Raw genomic sequence first — 22,071 nt, forward strand, 5'->3', positions numbered from 1 at the left:
TGAGACAGACTAAATAAATTAGCATGAGATGTCAGTCCCTTACACAATAACATGTATGAGTTAGTTTAAGAAACCTATTCTCTTTCTAACACCTACCAGTTATTCTAAGAAAAATAGTGGTAATGTGAGGAGCAGGTAGGAGGTTGGGTAGGCTCAGGTGAGTTATGTAGTAGGGGAGTTTGGGGTAGCGTGAAGTCACCAAAGGTCTGGGAAGACACTGACGAGTGATAGGGATAGAGAAATAGAGGAAAGCAGCTCTCAAAGACCAAGACCACTGATTCCATGATTGCTTTTTACTTTTCTTTTTTTTAAAACCATATCTCACCCTGAGATAAACAGATCTCACAAAAGGGATACATTTTTCTTTCTTCCTGCCTTCTTCTCTTGCTATCAGAATCAATAACTTAGGCTAACACACAATTATTCTAATTTTTTAAATATTCATTAAAAGCAGCAGCCTAGCTTCCGCTGCTTTGGATTCATACAGACCTAGGTTCTAAACTCAGTCTACGTTTGACCACTTTTACAACTTTGGATGAATTACCAATATTTTATGTTTCTGTTTTACAGATTTTGAAAATAGAAATAATTGTTTCTGCCTTACATGTGTAAAATGCTTAGTGTCTGATATTTTGGTCTTACTGTCATTAGTCTGGAAAGCCTGACCATGACTTAGCATGCTTATTCTTGGAGGAAAGTGATTTTCTAATTTAAAACTACTGACACTATTTGGAATATTACTTGTTTACAAATATGAATGCTGGTCTGTTTCTAAAACCCTATATAAAAATTTAAAACTGTGCATTTCTAAAAGAAGAAACCCTAAAGGAGAAAAGAGAGCAAAGATTTGTCAACATTCTTGATTCTTTATAAGTAGTATAATTCTAAAAATTAAATTGAAGAAGTGAAAAAAGTAGAGGACAAATAAGAGAAAGGATCTCAATGTACCCAAAACATGATGTTGAAAGGAAAAAAGTGCCTAGCAGGCAAGCTATATATAAGAAACAGGAAGATATCAACTAGACGAGGAAAATCTAGACAAAATTAGTAAGCAGAAGTAATATTATAAACCATAATTCATTCCAAATAAAAAATGTTTTAAATGACAACAGGGCATTTTTTCAAGAGCTTAAACTACATAAATCTAACAAATCCCACTCCCATTCTTAAAGGAGTTGTTTGGTTTAATGGTTGAAATCATTGTTATGTGTGTCTAATCAATTATTAAATATTTCTATTCTGAAGAATAGATCTACATACCTACAGTACTTTAATTCACTTTCAATTTCTTTAGTTAATAAAAAAAATTCAAGGTTTAATATGTGGCCAATGAAAGTGTCATTATACCTTTTGCCTTGACTAGTATTCTATTAAAATTTATCTATTTTTTTTCATGAATTGACTATATTTTTAAAAGTCTAATGGGTTTAGGGAAGCCACTTGGTCAGGAGAGCACACAATTTGAGATTTATCTCCTGAATTTCAAAAACAAGAGTATAAGGCATCATTTCCTTTCTCAAGTGCGTGGTGGGTGCGTGCTCAGTTGTGTCCAACTCTTTGTGACCCCCATGGACAATAGCCCGCCAGATCCCTCTGTCCTTGGGATTTCCCAGGCAAGAATACTAGAGTGGGTTGTCATTTCCTACTCCAGGGGATATTCTCGACCCAGGGATCGAACTCATGACTTCTGTATCTCTTGGATTGGCAGGTGGATTCTTTACCACTGTACCACCTGAGTAGCCCCAAGAGAGACAAATCTACTTCATCCCTGCACTTTGCTTCATTTCCATTGTTCTTCAGAACACCATCTTGCCTTTGCCACTGTTGCCTCAACAGTGTTTGTAACACATCTTCCTACCTCTAATTTTGCCTGAACCTTAGCTGAAATGCAAATTTGATGTCATTACACTCTTTAAAACTTTTAGTAATTCCACAGTACTCTTAAGAATGAAATTTATTGTCCTTAATGAATCTTAAACAAGGTCCCTCCTTACTGTTTGACCTAAACTCCATCCATTACTCTCCATACTCTCTGCTCCAGGCACCAGTGAGTGAGTGAGTGAAAGTCGCTCAATTGTGTCCAGTCTTCGCGACCCCATGGACTATACAGTCCATGGAATTCTCCAGGCCAGAATACTGGAGTGGGTAGCTGTTCCCTTCTCCGGGGGATCTTCCCAACCCAGGGATCAAACCCAGGTCTCCTGCATTGCAAGTGGATTCTTTACCAGCAGAGCCACCAGGGAAGCCCTCCAGACAGCAGTTGTTGTTGTGTTAGTCGCTCAGTCGTGACCGACTCTTTGCGACCCCGTGGATTGTAGCCCACCAGGCTCCTCTGTTCATGGGATTCTCCAGGCAAAAATACTAGAATGGGTTGCCATTCCCTTCTCCACCAGACACCAGTGAACTTCCTTTATTCAGCTTCCCTCTCCCCTGCCTCTGGGCCTTTGCACAATGCTAGTTTCTTTGCTTAGAACTCTGTCTTTACTCTCCCAAACACTCCACCAATTTTCTTTTCAAGGCCTCTCTATTAATCCTCTAAGCCCTAGCTCAGATATCACTTACTTCAGGAAGCCCATCTTGAACCACCACTCCAAATCTGGACTCTAATGCTTCATGGTTCTCTGCTCAGATCAAGTCATTTGACACCACTGTTGCTTTTTACATGGGTGTACCATCTTGTTCTGGGGCAATTAGCATTGAGATCACTACTGCTAATGTCAAGTGGAAAAACCTCACTTTGATACAGTTGAGTTGAGTAGGTTAACCCCCGACATTTATGTATGTGTGTGCTCAGTCCCTCCAGTCGTGTCCAACTCTTTGTGACCCCATGGACCATAGCCTGCCAGGCTCCTCTGTCCATAGGATTTTCCTGGCAAAAATACTAGAGTGGGTTGCCATACCCTCCTCCAGGGGATCTTCCAGATGCAGGGATCAAACCCACTTCTCCTGGTCTCCTGCACTGGCAGGTGGATTCTTTACCACTGAGCCACAAGGGAAGCCCATTTATGTATGTATCTATGTATGTAAGTTTTTGGCCGTGTCTCACAGCTTGAAGGAGCTTAGTTCCCCAACCAGAGATTGAACACACATTCTCAGCAGTGAAAGCATGTAGTCCTAACCACTTAACCACAGGGAGTTCCCAGAACATTTTTAGAAGGAGAAATTCAGATTACTATTACTTCTTGGATTAGATGTCAGGATTCTTCATTGAAGAAATAAAATGTTGAAATGTTTAAATAGCAGACTTTGTAAATAGTTGCAAAGAGTCAGCCTATAATGATAGCCTATGGTAAATATCAAAAGCATAGTCCTTTCCAATTACTAATTGGTGTTCAGGAGGTTTATTACATGCTTGTCACTAGGAGTTCATTAAGAAGCACCTTCAGGATATCTGGCCTACTCAAGTAGTGAAATCTTTGGAAATATAAACTTTTTATTAAATGATTTGTAAAAAATCTCAGAAATGAGATCTGCATAATATTTGCAGGTCAATACAGTTGTTGGAACTCTTGGTTACTAGATTTATTTGGAGGCAACCTTTTTATGTTATAGAAGAGAGTGACTAATTCAGTTACTGCTCTATCAAAAAGCAAAAATTAGTGCTACCTCATGACTTGAAGGGCCTCAGTAGGACTGAATTAGAATATATTAAAATTATTTTTCTTTTTATGTAAGGCAGCATCAAAATAAACTGAAATTTTAAAAAAAAAAAAGGAAATCCTAATGGGAGCTTCCTATTCAATTTCAACATATGTATCTTCAAAATTTATGAAGCATGAAGTATCAGATATGAACATATATGTATACATATATACATATGAATATATACACATGTACACACACAGTTTGCAGTTCTACTTTGCATTTAAATGTTTTAAACCATTTTTGCATTAGCTAGATGCATGCTTTTCCCTTGCCTCTCATTAAAAAATAGTAAGGCAAACATTCTCCATTTTGCAAATAATATAATTTTAATATCCTAGACAAGCTAATGCCCTACTAGACAACTAACCCTTACTGTTGTTTTCTTTCCAGAAAATAAAATCACAGCTCAACTTTTCTAGAACCAGAGTCATCATTTTTCACATACTTCCCTCATTAAGTAGTTTTATCACTCTCAACCCCTACATCAAGTCATTTATGTTTCCAAGTTACTCATCTACAATCAGTTTATCTTGGAGGGTATGTCATATTGCTGCAAATTGGATGATTTTCTGTGTTTATTTTTGCCTGTTTGTGGCTGAGTGGGCATTAGATTATACTGTTTTGTTGTTATTGTTTTGTGACTCTGCACTTGGAAGTCTCTGTAGCCTTTTATTCTATATTAATATTAACCTCCAATTGCTTTTCTTGACCAGATACTTGGGTGCTTCGGCAATTTATAAAAAGTATATGAGAACATATAATCTTATTTATGTGCAGAAGATAAATAAAAAGTAACCATTTTAACCTTCTACTTTTAAAATGTGACAGTTTAAGGGCTAAAAAAGTAACTCAGTCTTCTCTGAGACATTCTAGACAACCTCTCTTCTCAGACTGAAACTTATATTCAGCTGTGAGCCCTGGTTCTGTGTCTGTCAGTATTCATTGACTTAAACTCCACTTATTTCTGATAGAATGTTCCAACTTTTTTTTTTTTAACCTGAGCATGTAAGGTTGAAAATACAGGGCAAACAATGCAAAAAGAGATCTAATTTAGGAGTTGATTTTTTTTTTAAAGAAGTTAATGGAGCCCTGTAAGCAAACAGTGTTGACAGAAGACTTGAGAGATTTGTGTTCCAGATCCAACAATGTCAGTTGTGTTCCTTTATGATCTGTTTTTTCAAGTTCCTCATCGGGTTTCAGAGAGAGATTCTTTCTTTAGACCCAGGGCACTTATGAGGAAACATTAGAAATTTTAATGCTTTCGAATATACTTGGGAAGAAGAAAATTGGTAGCAGAGGTCTGCTACCAACCTTATTATCTGTGTAGGAGAGTTGATACTTACTTAAAAATAATTTTTAACTGAATGTAGGTCATGGTCTCCTGCTTGTTTCTGCACTTTATGGCCCAATCAGCTTTGTTTGGGCATTTTTTGGAAAAAAAGAAGGGAAATTTCGAGACTTCATAAAATGTGAAGCAAATCTGATTTCCTCCCAGTGGTGTCGGAGTCAGCCTAGAGGTTGGTTGCCCTTTGGCAGGTAATTGGACCTGAACGGTGGATGGAGGGCAGGCTCTCGGCTGCTGATGCTGAGACAGGGGTACACATTTTTCTTTCACTGAAGCTCGACGGTTCAGACTGCACCTTCCACCACACTGTAGGCTCACATCCCGGCAGACCAAGCCCACTAGGGACCAGAGGATTGAGCTCCTTGGGGGAAGTATGGTCGGTCCCTAGAGGTTGTTTTTCGCCAGGCGGCATTGACTGCCCCCGCCCGCGCCCGCCCCTCCGCGCCGAGGAGGCGGGGCGCCGCGGCGCTGAGGGCCCCTATTGGCGGTCGCGGCCGCCGACTGAGCTGAATGACGGCGAGGGCGGGGCCGCGTGGCTTGTTTGTTTGCACCGCCCCGTCCCGCCCCGCGCCGCCTCGGCAGTCAGTGCTGACTGAGGCTGCAGCTCAGATCTAGGCTGGCCGCCAGCCCAGCGCTCTCCTCCGCGCTGCTGCGGTTCCTCTGCGCGTCCGCCACTGTCCCCGCGCCGACATGCGCCTGGCTACAGCCGCGAACGAGGCGTATACAGCGTCTCTGGCCGTCTCGGAGCTGCTGGGCTGCAAGCAGTGTGGTGGGAGCCGCGGCCAGGACGAGGTACCCGGGCGAGGGACCGGGCGAGAGGGCGGGTACGCAGCCGACTGTCTGGGCTGCATGGAGTCGCGTCGCTTCCCTGCCCTCGCACCCTAACAGCTTCGGAGAACGCTCCCCAGGGAGGGCGCCTCTGGAGCAACCGCCCGGCCGGCGCCCTGCCCGGCGGGGCGTGGCGGGCTGGCCCGCGCCCCTCAGGTGAAGGGACGGCCAGTCACCACTGGGTTGGGGGGACGTTTGCCACTGCGAGTCGTCCCCGGGCAGAAAGTGCTACGGCTGGAAGAGAAAGCTGTCTGGATCATTTAAATGGAAGTCTCCAAAACGTAAGTAACGTTGTCTTCTGTACAAGTCTCCACAAGTCAGAAACCGAACAAACTCAAGTCCCGAGGTAGAACAGCCTGTGGATTTTCCCCCCTCAATGTCGTCAAAACAGATTATTCGGTGACCCTCACTCTTTGCCTTTTACTTTAAAAAAGAAGAAAAAAATGCATCTCAGTCAGTTTTGCCTAGAATAACTATGTACTGCCAGCTCTATGAGGTTATGCACAGCGTTTACTCTTGTTTATTAACATTTCTTTTGTGTCTGAATTGGCCTTCAGAAAGAGGTATTTAATTGTGACATTTTGTATTTTTCCTAAGTGGTTACAAATAGGGCACCAGAAAGTTACTAGTACAACTTTAACTCAAATTTTAGCCTTTAATTCAAATGGTAGCAAGGGAGAAAGAGAAATAGTAATTAAAATTTAATTGAAATCAGAATGTTTTAAGTATTGACTTAGTTCAATAAATGTAAATACGAGGTAATTTCTCTGCACTATTGCCCACTAAAATGACTGTATTAGTATTTATATGTTTTTTGTAAATGGAGTCTACACTATGAGTATACCACATATATTCATGTAAACTTAAATGAAGACACTTTCTCCTGAAGGTTGTAGAACACCAAACACTTCTGTATTTTAACATTCATGTTTACATAGCGTGCTCCTTGTTTCCAGATAATACAGCAACCTAAAAATGGTCTCATGGCTGTTGCTTTGAAACTTTACTATAGAGAGAAAACTGTTCAAAAGTGTTGAAATAGCATTTACAATTTCTGTTTGCAGGCCATAACAGATCTTTTATCATTTTGAGAAGTGAGCCTCATGATTGTGCTTGAATCTGTTCTTTCTAGTGGTATTTGTGTGTAGAATCCTGGTTCTTGCCCAGATCTAGAATCTCTAAATATAGCCATGTAAACTGGAAGATAAAGAGATACATTTTATCTTACACATTGATTAGAGCCAATGGGATTGTGTTCAGAAGACCAGGAAGCTTTGTGTAGTTGTATTTCATTTTTTAAACATCCAACATGTGGGAAGATAAATTAGGAAGTAGTGCTTTATAAGAAAACTATTCACTTTACAAAAGAATTAATAACAGAACTCTTTCAAATAGCGAACTTCGACAGTGCCTTTAAGTTAAAACACCTTCCAGAAATGGAACTCCTGACTAAAGTGTAGGGTACACATAAGAGCCTAAGTCAGCCTTATAAATCCAGTACTTTGAAGTCAGTTGAGTTTTTATTTTTTTAGGATATAGTTCATAGAAGACCAGACACTGAAAAAAGAGATACCTGAACTTTAAATATTTCTAAATTCCCTATAAGAGTTAGTGACAAATTTAGAAGAAGCACTAGTACATTTTGTTATAATAGGGAGATTTCTTTATAAGGCTTTGGGATTTCTTCATTTCTATTTAAAAATTTCAAATGTCAAAAGGCTAGCACCCAGCTATAGGCAATGACTCCCATAAACAAGGGAGAGTGGGATGGGAACTCTTATTTTTTTACACAGTGTATTTTTGCCTTGTTGAAACGTGTTTCAAAAAGAACTGCTTTTGTAATGTTTTACAAATCAAAGCATCATTGTTACTGTTATCAGTATTAAGACATCTAGATAGTTTTAAAATGCACCAAGTGCAGTGAGAAAAAATAAAATGATTCAAGAGATCTGATTGTTTTTACTTTTCAACTAGTTTTGCAAATGGATAGATGTGTAAGCCAATAAATGCTCTCATTTTCCATTTGTGGCAAATTGTCCATTCTTATGCTTAAAGATATTTATATAGATTCATAAATTTATCTCTGACAAATTTGAAAAATCTGATTAGAACAATACATTCAGTACATAAACAGATTTACACAGTGAATATATTACATACATGAGTCATTCTGTGGTACTGTCAACATTTGCTGAGAATTTTCATGTTGTGAAAATTAGTATGTTAGTATCATACACTGGAGAGGAAACAGATACCATGGCAGAGATTTGCAGAAATGTTGTGATGGCAGAAGCTGTTGCTGTCTCAGAGATGCGGATTAGTAGGACTGTTGAGAGGAGAGGACTGTTAGTTCCCATGTTAGATTTCCCAGCCATCCCTTTACCAAGAACCAGTGAGGTTTTGTGCTGTGATTAGCATATACATCTGCTTCACAACAAGGTCATTAGCTGTTGGCAACTTCTGCCTCCTTGAATCTAAAATGGCCAAAATTTGTTCTAAATCTTTAATTCAGTTTCTTAGATACATATGAAGGCACAATTGAAGCAACCTTTAGAAAGTTATGAAAGGCACTTGGTTTGGCTTTCCATAAGCCAACTATTGAAGACTCATGGTGCCTTTAAAAAAAAAAAATCAACACCTGCTAGAAAACATGGTAGCAACTATTTTGTCATGTGACCAGGAAAAGTGTTTCAAAAGTGAGTTTTCCAGAAAATTGAAACTTGTAACCCTTTTAGAAGTAGAGAATACTATTGTATAATAACAGTGGTATCTAAAAGGACCTTTAAGTATCAAAAACTCGTAAAGAAACTCTCGAGAGTGATTAAAGACACCAACTCTAGAAACAGACTTCATGGATGTTTTCAACATAATTGTCACCTGTTTACTTTTTCCAGAAGTTAAGAGAACAATTTGTGTGCAGCAGGAAGCTACATGGAATCAATGATCTGCTTTCTGATAGAATCTGAACTAGGAAAAATTGAGATACAGCTCAGAGCTCATAAAACTCTGTTTTACCTAGAACTAGCCTTAAGTAAAATAATGAAATTAGAGTATTGAATATCAGAGACTCCTTTCCATTCCTTTCCTTCAGTTTTTCTTTTCTGTCCCCTGCTTTCCTGTTAGACTGGTACCTCATCAAGGAATGAATGTGATCTTAACACTGAGAGGTTATTAGCATGAAAAGTGAAAGTCACTCAGTCAAGGCCGACTCTTTGTGACCCCATGGACTGTAGTCCATGGAATTCTCCAGGCCAGAATACTAGAGTGGGTAGCCTTTCCCTTCTCCAGGGGATCTTCCCCACCCAGGGATCGAACCCAGGTCTCCTGCATTGCAGGCCGGTTCTTTACCAGTTGAGCCACAAGGGAAGCCCGGTTATTAGTATAGTAGGTCTATAATCCATTCCTAAGAATGTTTGCTTTTTCTTAACATCGTGTTTTAAAACAATTTTTCACTCTTAAGAATTTTTCTAAAGGAACTGGGAAGGAAAGATTTGACCTTTGAAGGCAAAGAAGAGGGGAAACAGTGGTACCAATAAAGCTACTAAATTTGGCTATAGGGATAGACTTTCAAAGACTTGAGAATTATGTAGGACCACTGGTAAAGACCCTTGGCATACCTATAGGAAAATATTCCATTTCTGAAAAATTGATAGGCACTTGCTTAGAATTATAAAGCTAGTGTTGTAATATTAATAGTTTGATATATAAACTATCTATTTGGTATAGAAATAAAACCAAAATAATATACTTCAACCTCTTTGTTTTGAAGCCTGTGTACTATCAATCTGGTCTTATTTTAAAAAATACACACACACAATCCACATGCTGCTAATGTATGTGTAAGATAAAGTCCTAGAAATGGAATTTCTAATTTTTTTCCTTCCTTAAAAATAGTAATATATACATTTTGCCTTTTTTCCCCCTACATAATATATCCTAGAGATCTTTTAAAGCCAATTTGTATACAGCTGCTTCATTCTTTGTCAAGACCTCATGCTGTTCTAGTCTATGGTCATAATAAACTTTATTGAAACAGTCCTCTATTGATGAGCACTTAGGTGGTTTTATATCTTATACAGTTGTAAACAGTGTGACAGTGATTATACTTTTACATATGACGTTTCAAAAATGTGAGCATAGGTTAATATCTAGGATGGAATTATTGATTAGGGTATGTAACTCTTAAATTTTGATCAGTATTTCAGATTGCCCTCCTGGATGTTGCAGTAATTTGTACTTCTTATATATTTCTTGATCTTTTTTCCTTAGATTTCAAAACAATCCCATCAGAGATGTATAAGTATTGAATAGCTATTTCTCCACCCCCTCTCCAACATAGTCTATCATCAAACTTTTTGATCTTAAGCAGTCTTTTAGGTGAAAAATTGTATCTCAGTGTAGTTGAACAGCAGTTGTTTTGTGAAGATTGATCATTTTTTCAGACAGTAATATTTCCTTTTCTTTGAACTGTTCATGTCCTTTGTTCATTTTTTCTATCAGGTTCTTGGGGGGTTTTCTTAGTGATTTGTCATTATGTATTTTTTAAAAAGCCCTTGTCTGTGTGAGTTGCAAACATATTTCCAAGTTTTCTGTTTAATTTTATATATGTTTATTTTTTCCATATGAAAGTATATTTATGTCATCAAACTTATCAGTCTTACATTTTGTGACTTCTGGGTTTTGTTGCATTTTTAGATCTAACTCCACATGTATTTTCTTCTAATACTGTTTTTTTTTTTTTCACTCACATATGATTTATTATGGAGTAAAGTATGATTTAAGGCTCCAATTTCACTTTTTTCTGAGTGGGTCTCCAGTTGTATCAAAATCATTTGTTGAATAATCCATTTCTCTTCCTTTGAAATGACATCTTTTTGTATACTAAAGTTGCAAGAATAGTGTCTTATGTATAAAATGAATAATAAACCCCTGAAAAGTGGGGTGTGTTGCTAAAATGCATTTTGTTTAAATAATACAGTAAAGAAATTAAAAATGGTAAATACTAATTTTAGCCTTGAAATCTTGCCCAGAATATTTACTTGAAATGTATGTAATTAGATCAGAAATTCAGCAGTTAGAAACGCCAACAGAGTCATCATTTTATATAAATAGCTGCATTTGTGCCAAGATTGTGTATTGAATAGAAGGAATGTGGGTTTTTTTCCTTACATTTATTATAGGATATTAAATTGAGACACATACATAGCTGGACCAGTAAATTTAGTGCCTCCTTAGTGAAGGATATGGTTATTAGACATTACTATCTTCAGTATGAGTGTGTAATTATCAGAGTAAAAAAATCACTGACCTCTAATACAAAATTATTTGAAACCTATATAAAATTTTAGATTTAGTTTGCAAATAGAGCCTACTTCAAATCTGAATCTCGAGTCCTACTGATTAAGATTCTCTTTGATTTTTTCCTGCCTGCCTAAATCAATTGTGCTCAAAAGGTTTCCATTCACTTGGACCAAATTTCTTGAATTACTGCCATATGTTCTTCTCTGTCTGCATCACTGCGCCCCCCACCCCCAAACTTTTTTTCTCCTTTGAAAGAAAAGCATCTGGTTTATATCATGAAGGACTTTTGGAAGCAGTAAAGAGAGGGTGGAAATAGTATTTGTATGTAATTATATAAGCAAGGGTTAATATTTAGTTGTTAAAGAACGTGGGGGTTTGTTTGCCTAGAGACTAGACAGATAGGACATGAACTCAAAAAAAAAAAAGGCTGAATTACATTTTGGTTTTGTTTCTATAAGCATATTGCATTGAGGGAAAAGCTGGTATGGTAGATTGTCAGTTTTTGTTAACCATACTACATTGTCACACAAAATACAGAATTCTAGGTTCCCTATGTCAAAGGGTAAAAAACTGTTTATTTCTTAATTAGTTGAGCTCAAAAATATAAGTGAAGTCAAAGATATCCTATAAATTAAAAATTTAAGGAAAACTCACAAAATTAATTTCTCTAAAATTGTTTTACTCAACCACAGAGAAACCATGTCCTGCAGCACTTTCTCTTTCGTGGATTTAAATAATTTTTATTTTTCATAATATTTCTGTTCTTGTGAGGTATTATAGATGTAATAATAATTATACTTCTTTCATTTTAAGACATCTAGGTAGAGGTTATGACTTTTTCATTTCCTGACAAGATGCACAGGGATTGATATTTTGGTTGGTTGGGTTTTGGATGTATAAACACATTGGTCTTATTTTGTATCACTGACAATCCACAGGGTTGGCTGCTATGTACTGAACTTTCTGTCCTAGACTTTCTGCCAAGTACTTTATGCAAAACTCTGGTTTTAGTGAAACAGGTTTTATTGTTTTTAGCCAGAGTCTTATTATAAACTGTTGTCAGCTATGTGATGCAAAAAGAGGAGCTGATATATATATATATATGGTCATGAAGACAAACCATGAAAACAAGCCAGGCTCTGTTCAACTGGTTGTTTTTCTCTCACATGCCTGTGGCCTCAGTTCATGTTGTTTACTGCTAGAGGCCTGAGATGGTGTAATTTTCTTTTCTAGGAACTTGGAATTAGAATTCCTCGACCACTAGGACACGGACCAAGCAGATTCATCCCAGAAAAGGAGGTATGTTGTTTGTGAAAGTACATAGTGAACTGTATGCTTTTAAGGAAAAGCTTTCATGACCCACATCTTGGCATCTGAACAATTGTTGGTCAACAATATGCTTTACACAGAGTTGATCATTGTTAATCATCATGCTTTGGCAGTGAATCTGTGGGATTAGAAAGCTATTATAGTCACTTTGATTTCTAGTATTTCATGACACTTTTCCAACACCCATAATTAAGCAAAGGCAAGACTTGTTTTTGACCAATGATATGCCACCTGCTTATATTTAGATGTTGTTTAAGTGTGCCCATACGCTGAGTTACTTGGTCTTGGCCAACTCCACAGGCGGGTATCAATGTTAGCTTAAATCTTTAATTCTAAATATGTAAATATTTCTATGCTTTGTTTTCACAAGGATTGTTTACTGTTAGTTAATTTTGGTTCTCTGTAAATTGTGGGAGAGTAGGTGTTGTTAAAAGGAAAGGCATTAGTGTCTGCAAGCTCTGCAAATTTGATAATCTAAATCTGTTTCTTTATCTGGATTCTGGCCAAGCCTACAAGCAGCCTATCTAGATGGCCTTTGTTGTTTCTCCCCTGCTACATGATATGTGACTGTTTATTCTTCTATCTTGCAACCAGTTGAGTTAAATTTGTAGAATTATAACCTCCCTTTCTTAAGCCAAATTTAATCTGCTTCCTAAATGACACACAGAATGCAGTGCATGCATGCTTTATTTCTCCCCCTTCTGTGTTTTCTGTAACACCGATCTACAATTTCTGTAACCATGGTTTTCCTCTCTTTCATACAGATTCTGCAAGTCGGGAGTGAAGACGCACAGATGCATACTTTATTTGCAGATTCTTTTGCTGCTTTGGGTCGTTTGGATAATATTACCTTAGTGATGGTTTTTCACCCACAGTATTTAGAAAGTTTCTTAAAAACTCAACACTATCTACTGCAAATGGATGGGCCGTTACCCCTACATTATCGGCACTACATTGGAATAATGGTTTGTAAACATTCAGTGAAAAATTCTTTCTCTCTGCTTTATTAATCTTTTTAAGATATGGTTAATGCTTTAAACACAGGAATATATACTTATATTCCAACTTCTAATTGGATTCCTGTTACGTAGTATCTGTTTTTCCTCTTTATAAATAATAGGAAAACTAATATGTATTTACACTTTGTTGAGTCCATGGAATTCTCCAGGCCAGAATACTGGACCAGGTAGCCTTTCCCTTCTCCAGGGGATCTTCCCAACCCAGGGATTGAACCCAGGTCTCCTGCGTTGTGGGCAGATTCTTTACCAGCTGAGCTACCAGGAAAGCCCAAGAATACTGGAGTGGGTAGTCATTTCCTTCTTCATCAGATCTTCCCAACCAGGAATCAAACTGGGGTCTCCTGCATTGCAGGCAGATTCTTACCAGCTCAGCTACCAGGGAAGCCCTTATTGAGAACCATTTTCAACTAAATAAGAGAATAAAGTAGAAAACAAGATTATTTCACTACTATATAAATAGTTCAGATTGACATAATGGTTTTTACTCATGTTCAATTTATAAATAAGATTCCATTGTTTTATGGTTGACATCTTAATTGAAGTTTCTTCTTAATCAGGTTCTGACAGTAGGTGTAAAATTTTTCTAAAATTCAAATACTTTTATCAGATATTTTTTGTTCATGGGATATTTTTGAGGTGCTTTCTATAGCATATGTGAATTTTTGAATATTTATATGAAAACCTCATTTCTGTAGTATATGGAAAATTTGAGAACATACTAATCAAAAAATTAACTGTTTTGCACATTGTAAAGAAAAAAGACTTGTAGTTGTTCAAGATTTTAATATGTATAGTTAGAATCATCTTTTGTTTTCTCTTAAGGCTGCAGCAAGACATCAGTGCTCCTATTTAGTGAATCTCCATGTAAATGATTTCCTACATGTTGGTGGAGACCCCAAGTGGCTTAATGGTTTAGAGAATGCTCCTCAAAAACTACAGAATTTAGGAGAACTTAACAAAGTGTTAGCCCATAGACCTTGGCTTATTACCAAAGAACATATTGAGGTAAGCAGAGAGTATATCTAGGGTGTCTTTTTTATTTTAATTAATAGACTGTTTTTTAAAGCAGTTTTAGGTTTACAGAAAAGTGGCACAGGGAGTTCCCATATTCTACCCACTTCAACCCTCCACCCCCCCCACACACACATTGTTTTCTTTATTACTAATTTCTAGTATTAGCATAGTACATTTGCTTCAATTGATGAATTAATAATGTCTGTAGTTTACTTTGGGGTTCACTGTTTGTGTTGTACAGTTCTATGGGTTTTGACAAATGCATGATGTCATGTTATCCACCATTATGGTGTCATACAGAATAGTTTCACTTCCCTAAAAATCTCCTATACTCCCCCTATTCATCTCTCTCCCTTCCCCCTGAAACTACTACTCCTTTTATTGTCTTTATAGTTTTGCCTTTTCCAGAATGTCATATAGTTGGAGTCATACAGTATATAACCTTTACACACTAGCTTCTTTTAAGGTTCCTCCATGACTTGATGGCTCATTTCTTTTTATTGCTGAAAAATACCCCAACGTGTGGATGTACCACAGTTTGTCCATTCACCTATTGAAGGACATCTTGGTTACTCCCAGTTTTTGGCAATTATGAATAAAACTTCTACAAACATTCACATGAAGGTTTTTTGATGGACATTAGTTTTCAACTCAGTTGGGTAAATAACTGGGATTGCTGGATTGTATGGTAAGCCTGTGTTTAGTTTTGTAAGAAACTGTGAAACTGTCTTCTGAGGTCGCTGTACCAGTTTGTGTTCCCACCAGCAATGGATGAGCATTGCTGTTGCTTCACATACTTGTCAGCATTTGCTGTTATCAGTGTTCAGATTTTAGCCATTCTGATAGATGTAAAGTGGCATCTTGTATATCTTTGCAAAATACCATCTGAAACTAGTTTCTTCTGGTTCTATTTATTGAAAGTGTTAAACGCTCATTCATGTCCGACTCTTTGTGACACCATGGACTCGAGCCCACCAGGTCCTTTGTCCATGGAATTCTCCAGGCAAGAAAACTATAGAGTGGGTAGCCATTCCCTTCTCCCAGGGATCTTCCTAAATCAGGGATCGAACCGAGGTCTCCTCTATTCCAGGCAGATTCTTTACTGTTCTGATAATAAAGATTATAGAATAAAAGTAGATTGACTTTCTCTAAAAGAATCTGCCATGCAGTAGAAATTTTTAAAATTTTCTTTTTTTTTTTTAATAATTTATTGGCCATGCCACGAGGCTTGTGGGATCTTAGCTCCCCAACCAAGGATCAGACCTGTACCCCCTGCAGTGGAAGTGCAGAGTCCTAACCACTGAACTGCCAGGGAATTCCCTAGAGTATTTTAGATACTTTTATATAATTTAAGCATCTTATTTTCAAGGAGATATAAGATTTGAATATGATTAATGCAATGTCTGTTATATTGTCTAGTAATATAAAATTATACAATACTATAAAATAGGTAATGAAGCAGAATGGAAACAGATTTGTAAGACTTTTAAGAATTGTAGACTTTACCTTGAGCATAATTTTTAAAATAAATATAATTTGATGATTTAGACATATTCAGAGTCAAGTTGTTCAAACCACTATCTTAAAAATTCCTTGAGGAAGCCTGATATTAAAGAAAAACAGACATATCTTCCACAGTAGCTTCTACTTTAAACTCAAATTTATTACATTTGGTTTGAGACTTCACACTAACAAAATAGTTAATGCATTCATAATCCATTGTCTGAAACACAGCAACTGCCTTAAACAAAAGGTATTCTACTGCATTTTTAAATCAAGATTTCAGATAATCAAAATAATAATGAATTAGTCATTATCAGATTATGTTAAGCTCAATTTTTGAATACATATTCACAAAAATTAGCAAATTCTGAGTTCTACATGCCTCAAATTGTCATTTTATCCTAAGTTTTATACAGTAACTAATCCTGTTTTCAATAGATTAAATACCAAGATGAACTATATTCTTTCACCAACACCATACCCCAGTATAAAAATATATTCTCATTTTTTTCCCCAAGGGACTTTTAAAAGCTGAAGAGCATAGCTGGTCCCTTGCAGAACTGGTACATGCAGTAGTTCTACTCACACACTATCATTCTCTTGCCTCGTTCACATTTGGCTGTGGAATCAGTCCAGAAATTCATTGTGATGGTGGCCACACATTCAGACCTCCTTCTGTTAGTAACTACTGCATCTGTGACATTACAAACGGCAATCACAGTGTGGATGAGATGCAGGTCAACTCAGCAGGAAATGTTTCGGTAAGTATTTGTTACAGGATTGTCGTAAGACTAATCACAGTAATTGCTGTTGTATTATTTTTTTACTTGGCTTTTAGGAAAATTTACCCTGTTAAGTCCAAAAAGGTATTAGGCCCCCGATCTATTCATTCAGCAAGTATTTGACTGCCTCCAAAAGCTGAGCACTATAGTGTCTGATGCTAAGGGACATATACAAAATTATATGGCTTATACATAATTGTAAGACCCTCCAGGAGACTACATTCGAATAACTTCAGGATTGGAAGCCACCAGGATGTGCCAGAGCGAGCTAGTATTGAATGGCTACTGAATGTGAGAGGAGGGAAGACTGAGGAAAGAGGAACTTCATGATACAAACTGCCTGCTGCTGATCACATCCCATTCTTCCCTTTTGCACAAAAGAAACAGGCTGTCATCTCAATTGTTATCTTTTAGAAGAGTTAATCAGCTTTGATCTGGAATTTCTACTTTTAAAATACTTTCTTCATGTTTTAACTTCTCACAAATATATATAGAAGTGAATGTAAATTTATTAAAATGCTTTTACCTCTATTCCTTCTCTTCTCTGGCATTATATTTTCTCAGCTTTGTTAATCTTGGAAACAGATCACAATGAGTTGAATTTTCTGTAAGCAAGTTTTAACTCCTATATATGATGTGTCAAAATTCCCTCTGCATTCTTTAGCTGTAGTAAAACAGCAAGGGTTTATATTTCCAAGTAGAAACAACATTACAGCCTTCTCAATACTTCACACAGATTTTCTCAGTTTTATTATTCCTTTAAGACAGGTTTGGACAGGTTGAATTTATATGTTTGACTTTAACAAATACTTGACTGTTAACATATTATTTGACTGTTGGCAAGTTATCTACCCTCCCTGACCCCCCATTCTTTCATTTCTAAATAAAGATCAAACACAAGGTTATTGCAAAGTTTAAGTTAAATGTCTCTAGAGAGGTAAAAGGCCCAGTACAGTACTTAGCATTTATCAGGTACTAAATAAGAGGTAGCATTTACATATGGTGAGATTAGCACAGGAAGGAAAATCATTTTCCCAAGGTTGATGGCTGTGCTGTGCTGTGCTGATAAGGCCCAAGACCATCAGTTTCACCCTCTTTTGAGCTATCTGGGTTCATGTGAGAGGCCCGCATATGGCTACTGATTATTTATCAAAGTTTAAAGGTTATAAGATGGACTAAGGGTGAGTACATCAGTTGCTAGGATGCTGAGAATTGGATTCTTTCCCCACCTTTGATTTAGTATGAGGCAAAAGAAGTACTGTTCCTAGTTATCCCTCAATTAAATGAAATAATAGTGAAATAATACAATTTTTAAAAAAACTTCTCTAGTAGATAAGCTCTCTATTCCCAGGTGTTAAGTATTTTTAGTAATGAATTTTTTAAGGTATGTACATTGTTTTTTAGACATAATACTACTGCACACTTAATAGACTGCTGTATAGTATAAATACAACTTTTTATATGCATTGGAAAACCAAAAAAATTCTTGACTTGCTTTGTTGTTATACTCTCTTTATTCTAATGCTTTGGAACTGAACCCACAATATATCTGAGGTATGCCTGTTTATTGACAATATGCCCAGTGTACAATGTTGATATAAAACCACTTTATATTTTGTATACCTTATTTGTTTCACTGAGCAAGTAAAGGTGTAACTCAGTTCTGTTTTAAACTGAGAGGTAGTGTTAAATTTTAATTTTTAAAATTTAATGACTAATAATATTACTAACTTTTGAAATAAAAATTTAAACATTAGAATGTGTTCTTAAAATTTTTCTATTGTTTTAAATTTTAAAATTTATGTATCTGTATATATGATAGGCCAAAATAATTGTTTTTGATTCATGCATGTGCATTTAAGTTATAAGATCTATTTTTCTTATATTGTATTAAGATGCAAATTCTTATGAGATAGACTTAATAAAATTCATTCCATGTTTGACATATGTAACAACCTTAACTGCACTTTTGTTTCAGGTAAGTGATTCCTTCTTTGAGGTTGAAGCCCTCATGGAAAAGATGAAGCAGTTACAGGAATGTCGAGAAGAAGAGGAGGCAAGTCAGGAAGAGATGGCTTCACGTTTTGAAATAGAAAAAAGAGAGAGCATGTTTGTCTTCTCTTCAGGTAAAAGCAACCATTGAATAGTCAGCGTTTATTATTTTTAAAAAAGAGCCCAATTTTTAAAGACAATTTAAATAAGTTTTTCTTATTGGAATACAGTTAATTTACAATGTTGTGTTAGTTTCAAGTGTACAGCAAAATGAATCTGTTATACATATATCCACTTTTAGATTCCTTTCTCATACAGGTCAATACAGAGTTTTGAGTAGAATTCCATGTGCTATACAGTAGGTCCTTATTAGTTATCTGTTTTATATATAGTAGTGTGTATATGTCAATCCCAGTCTCCCAATTTATCCCTCCCCCTCCCCCTCCCCCCTAACCTCAGCTGCATCCCAAACCCTTGGTAACCACAGGTTTTCTACAACTCCACATATAAGCTGTATTGTATGATATTTGCCTTTTTCTTTCTAACTTTACATAATATGGTAATCTCCAGGTCCATTCATGTTGTGGCAAATGGCATTATTTCACTCTTTTTTATGGCTGAATAATAGTCCATTGATACATGTACCCCGTCTTTATTACTGCTGTCAGTGGACATCTAGGCTGCTTCCATGTCTTGGCTGTTATAAATAGTGCTGCTGTAAACACAGGGGTGTGTGTATCTTTTTGACTTACGGTTTTCTCTGGACATATACCCAGGAGTGGGATTGCTGGATCAGATGGTAGCTCTATTTTTAGTTTTTTAAGGAACCTACGTACTGTTATCTAGAGTGACTGCATGAATTTACATTCCCAACAACAGTTTTGTAGCATTTATTGTTTGTAGATTTTTTGATGATGGCCATTCTAACTGATGTGAAGTGATAACCTCACTGTTGTTTTGATTTGCATTTCTCTAATAATTAGCGATATTGAATATCTTTTCATGTGCCTATTGGCCATCTATATGTCTTCTTTGGGGAAATGTTTGTTTAGCTCTTCTGCCCAATTTTTTTTTTTTTTGATTGGATTGTTTGGTTTTTTAATATTGAGCTGCACAAGCTGTTTGTATGTTTTGGAGATTAATCCCTTGTCAGTTGCTTCGTTTGCAAATATTTTCTCTCATTCTGTAGGGTGTCTTTTTGTTTAGTTTATGGTTTCCTTTGCTGTGCAAAACTTTTAAGTTTAATTCGAATATGTCTTCCCTTTAGAAAGGCTATTGCATAGGTAGTCCTACTTCCAGAAAAGAAAGTTAAAGTGAAAATAGACTAAGAGCAAGGATATTTGATTTAGGTTCTAAAATCACTGCTAATAAATTTTATGAATGTAAGTCATTTAGCATTGAGTGTTCCTTTTTTTTTTCTTTAAAATGAGGAAGTTGCATTCATAAAGGCCTAATAGTACTTCCAGCTTTAAAATTCTATAATTTGTGAAAAGGAGCTACTTATTAGATAACAACTTAAACCCTTTGTTATTAGATAACAGCTTAAACCCTTTGTTAGGCCTTTATCAAATGTAACCTATAGGATTTAATATGTAAGCTAGGTAATTTAAAGGAAAAAAGTTATAGTGTCAATATATTTTGACAATTATACAGTGGGACAGAGTACATATTAAAACCAAGTTTCTTAATAGCAAAGAAAAAATCAAATTTGTAGAAATGGAGGTTTGATGTTAGCCTGAGGAGAAGTCATTGATTCTATTTACTTGAAACCATAATCTCATCAACTCCTAAACATGAAAATAATCTAAAAAGGCTTAGAGTAGTGAGTCTCTTTCCTGTATTCATTTCAGAATTGTTTCTAAGACCTTTGAACTGTTAGTGTTAGTTGCTCATTTGTGTCTGACTCTTTGAGACCCCACAGACTATAGCCCACCAGGCTCCTCTGTTCATGGAATTTCCTAAGCAAGAATACTATAGCCCACCAGGCTCCTCTGTTCATGGAATTTCCTAAGCAAGAATACTATAGCCCACCAGGCTCCTCTGTTCATGGAATTTTCTAAGCAAGAATACTGGAGTGGGTAGCCATTCCCTTCTCCAAGGGACCTTCCTGACCCAGGGATCAAACCCAGGTCCTCCTGCATTGCCAGCAGATTCTTTACCATCTGAGGCATCAGGGAAGCTGTTAAAGAGATCATTTTACATATTGTATGACATTAATATTCAACTAAAAATAGTCCAAGTGCTAAAGTTTAGAATACAGCTGATTTGTTAGTACCATAAAGATAATTTCAAAAGGGTATTCATACTTGGAGTACATAGTTTTAAGTAGAACCTAACATCTATAAACTAGAGAGGGAACACAGAGGAAGAGAGGATCTATGAAAGAGAGAAATGAAAAGCACAGTAAATGCAACCATGAGTATATTTTTTATTTTTATATTTATATTCCATTTACTATTAAGCAATTTCTTTAAAGTTTTAAGACATTATTTTAGTTGATATTGGTTACTAAGTATCAGAAAAAGGGTTATCCTATTTTTACTTGTTATAGGTAAAATGAATTTTAACTAGCATCCTGTTTTTGAAAAGCTTTCAGTAGCTTTTTTAAAAAACTATTTCAGATGATGATGAAGTTACACCAGCAAGAGATGTATCACGGCACTTTGAGGATACTAGTTATGGCTATAAGGACTTCTCTAGACATGGAATGCACGTCCCAACATTTCGAGTCCAGGTAAAATCACAACTTGTATGTACATGACTGGTTAGAAATATCTCAATCTGACTTAAAATTAGAAAGAACCATCTGGATTTGAGAACAGAAAGCATTGCAGAGAGAAATAACTTACTTTTCTATGTACATGCAGTCCCTTAGATATATGTATTATATTGTTCAAGTTCATAAATCAGTTGCTCAGAATTCAAAACACATTCACCCATAAAACAAAATTACAATAATAGGTTCCCAGATGGTATACTAAAACTCAAAGTTCATAATATAACTAAACAGTAAATAGTGGTGTTTGAACCTAGCTAGCATTTATAGCATTGTTTAACAGAGCATCAGTGTTAAAGTGAGGCCATTTCTATGACAAGAGAAATGTCCTCACAACATTTCAGGCATTATGTGTGTATGGGTAGAAGGAAAGAGGATGAGAAAATCAGAGTGAAACGTGCTTAAATTAGAACTTTTAGGGACAGCAAATTTGTTTTCTTTTAATTTGGGTGAGTTCTTATAAATATATAAAATAAGTCATGGTGATTACAATAACCTAATTCCCTGGTAAAATATGAACTGAATGTCATTTGAGGC

General features: G+C 36.3%; 1 protein-coding gene across 11 annotated transcripts in view; it reads left to right on the forward strand.

The window, feature by feature from the left end:
- SESN1 (sestrin 1) overlaps nt 1–22,071 on the forward strand; it is a 108,492-nt gene that overhangs the window by 81,348 nt on the left and 5,073 nt on the right. For 2 of the 11 annotated variants that reach the window (XM_081526769.1, XM_081526761.1), the window contains 6 exons: nt 12,353–12,418; nt 13,213–13,417; nt 14,297–14,472; nt 16,503–16,745; nt 18,745–18,892; nt 21,380–21,492. In XM_081526769.1, the coding sequence (XP_081382895.1) occupies nt 13,243–13,417; nt 14,297–14,472; nt 16,503–16,745; nt 18,745–18,892; nt 21,380–21,492 (855 nt within the window). In that variant the 5' untranslated portion in view covers nt 12,353–12,418; nt 13,213–13,242. Of the gene's footprint in view, nt 1–5,557; nt 6,100–12,352; nt 12,419–13,212; nt 13,418–14,289; nt 14,473–16,502; nt 16,746–18,744; nt 18,893–21,379; nt 21,493–22,071 lie in introns of those variants that run through there. The other 9 variants (XM_081526767.1, XM_081526760.1, XM_081526768.1 and 6 more) reach the window with 8 other exon arrangements.

The sequence above is a fragment of the Giraffa tippelskirchi genome, chromosome 9 (assembly GCF_054371585.1).
Source record: "Giraffa tippelskirchi isolate mGirTip1 chromosome 9, T2T-mGirTip1v1.2.pri, whole genome shotgun sequence".
Taxonomy (NCBI): Eukaryota; Metazoa; Chordata; class Mammalia; order Artiodactyla; family Giraffidae; genus Giraffa; species Giraffa tippelskirchi.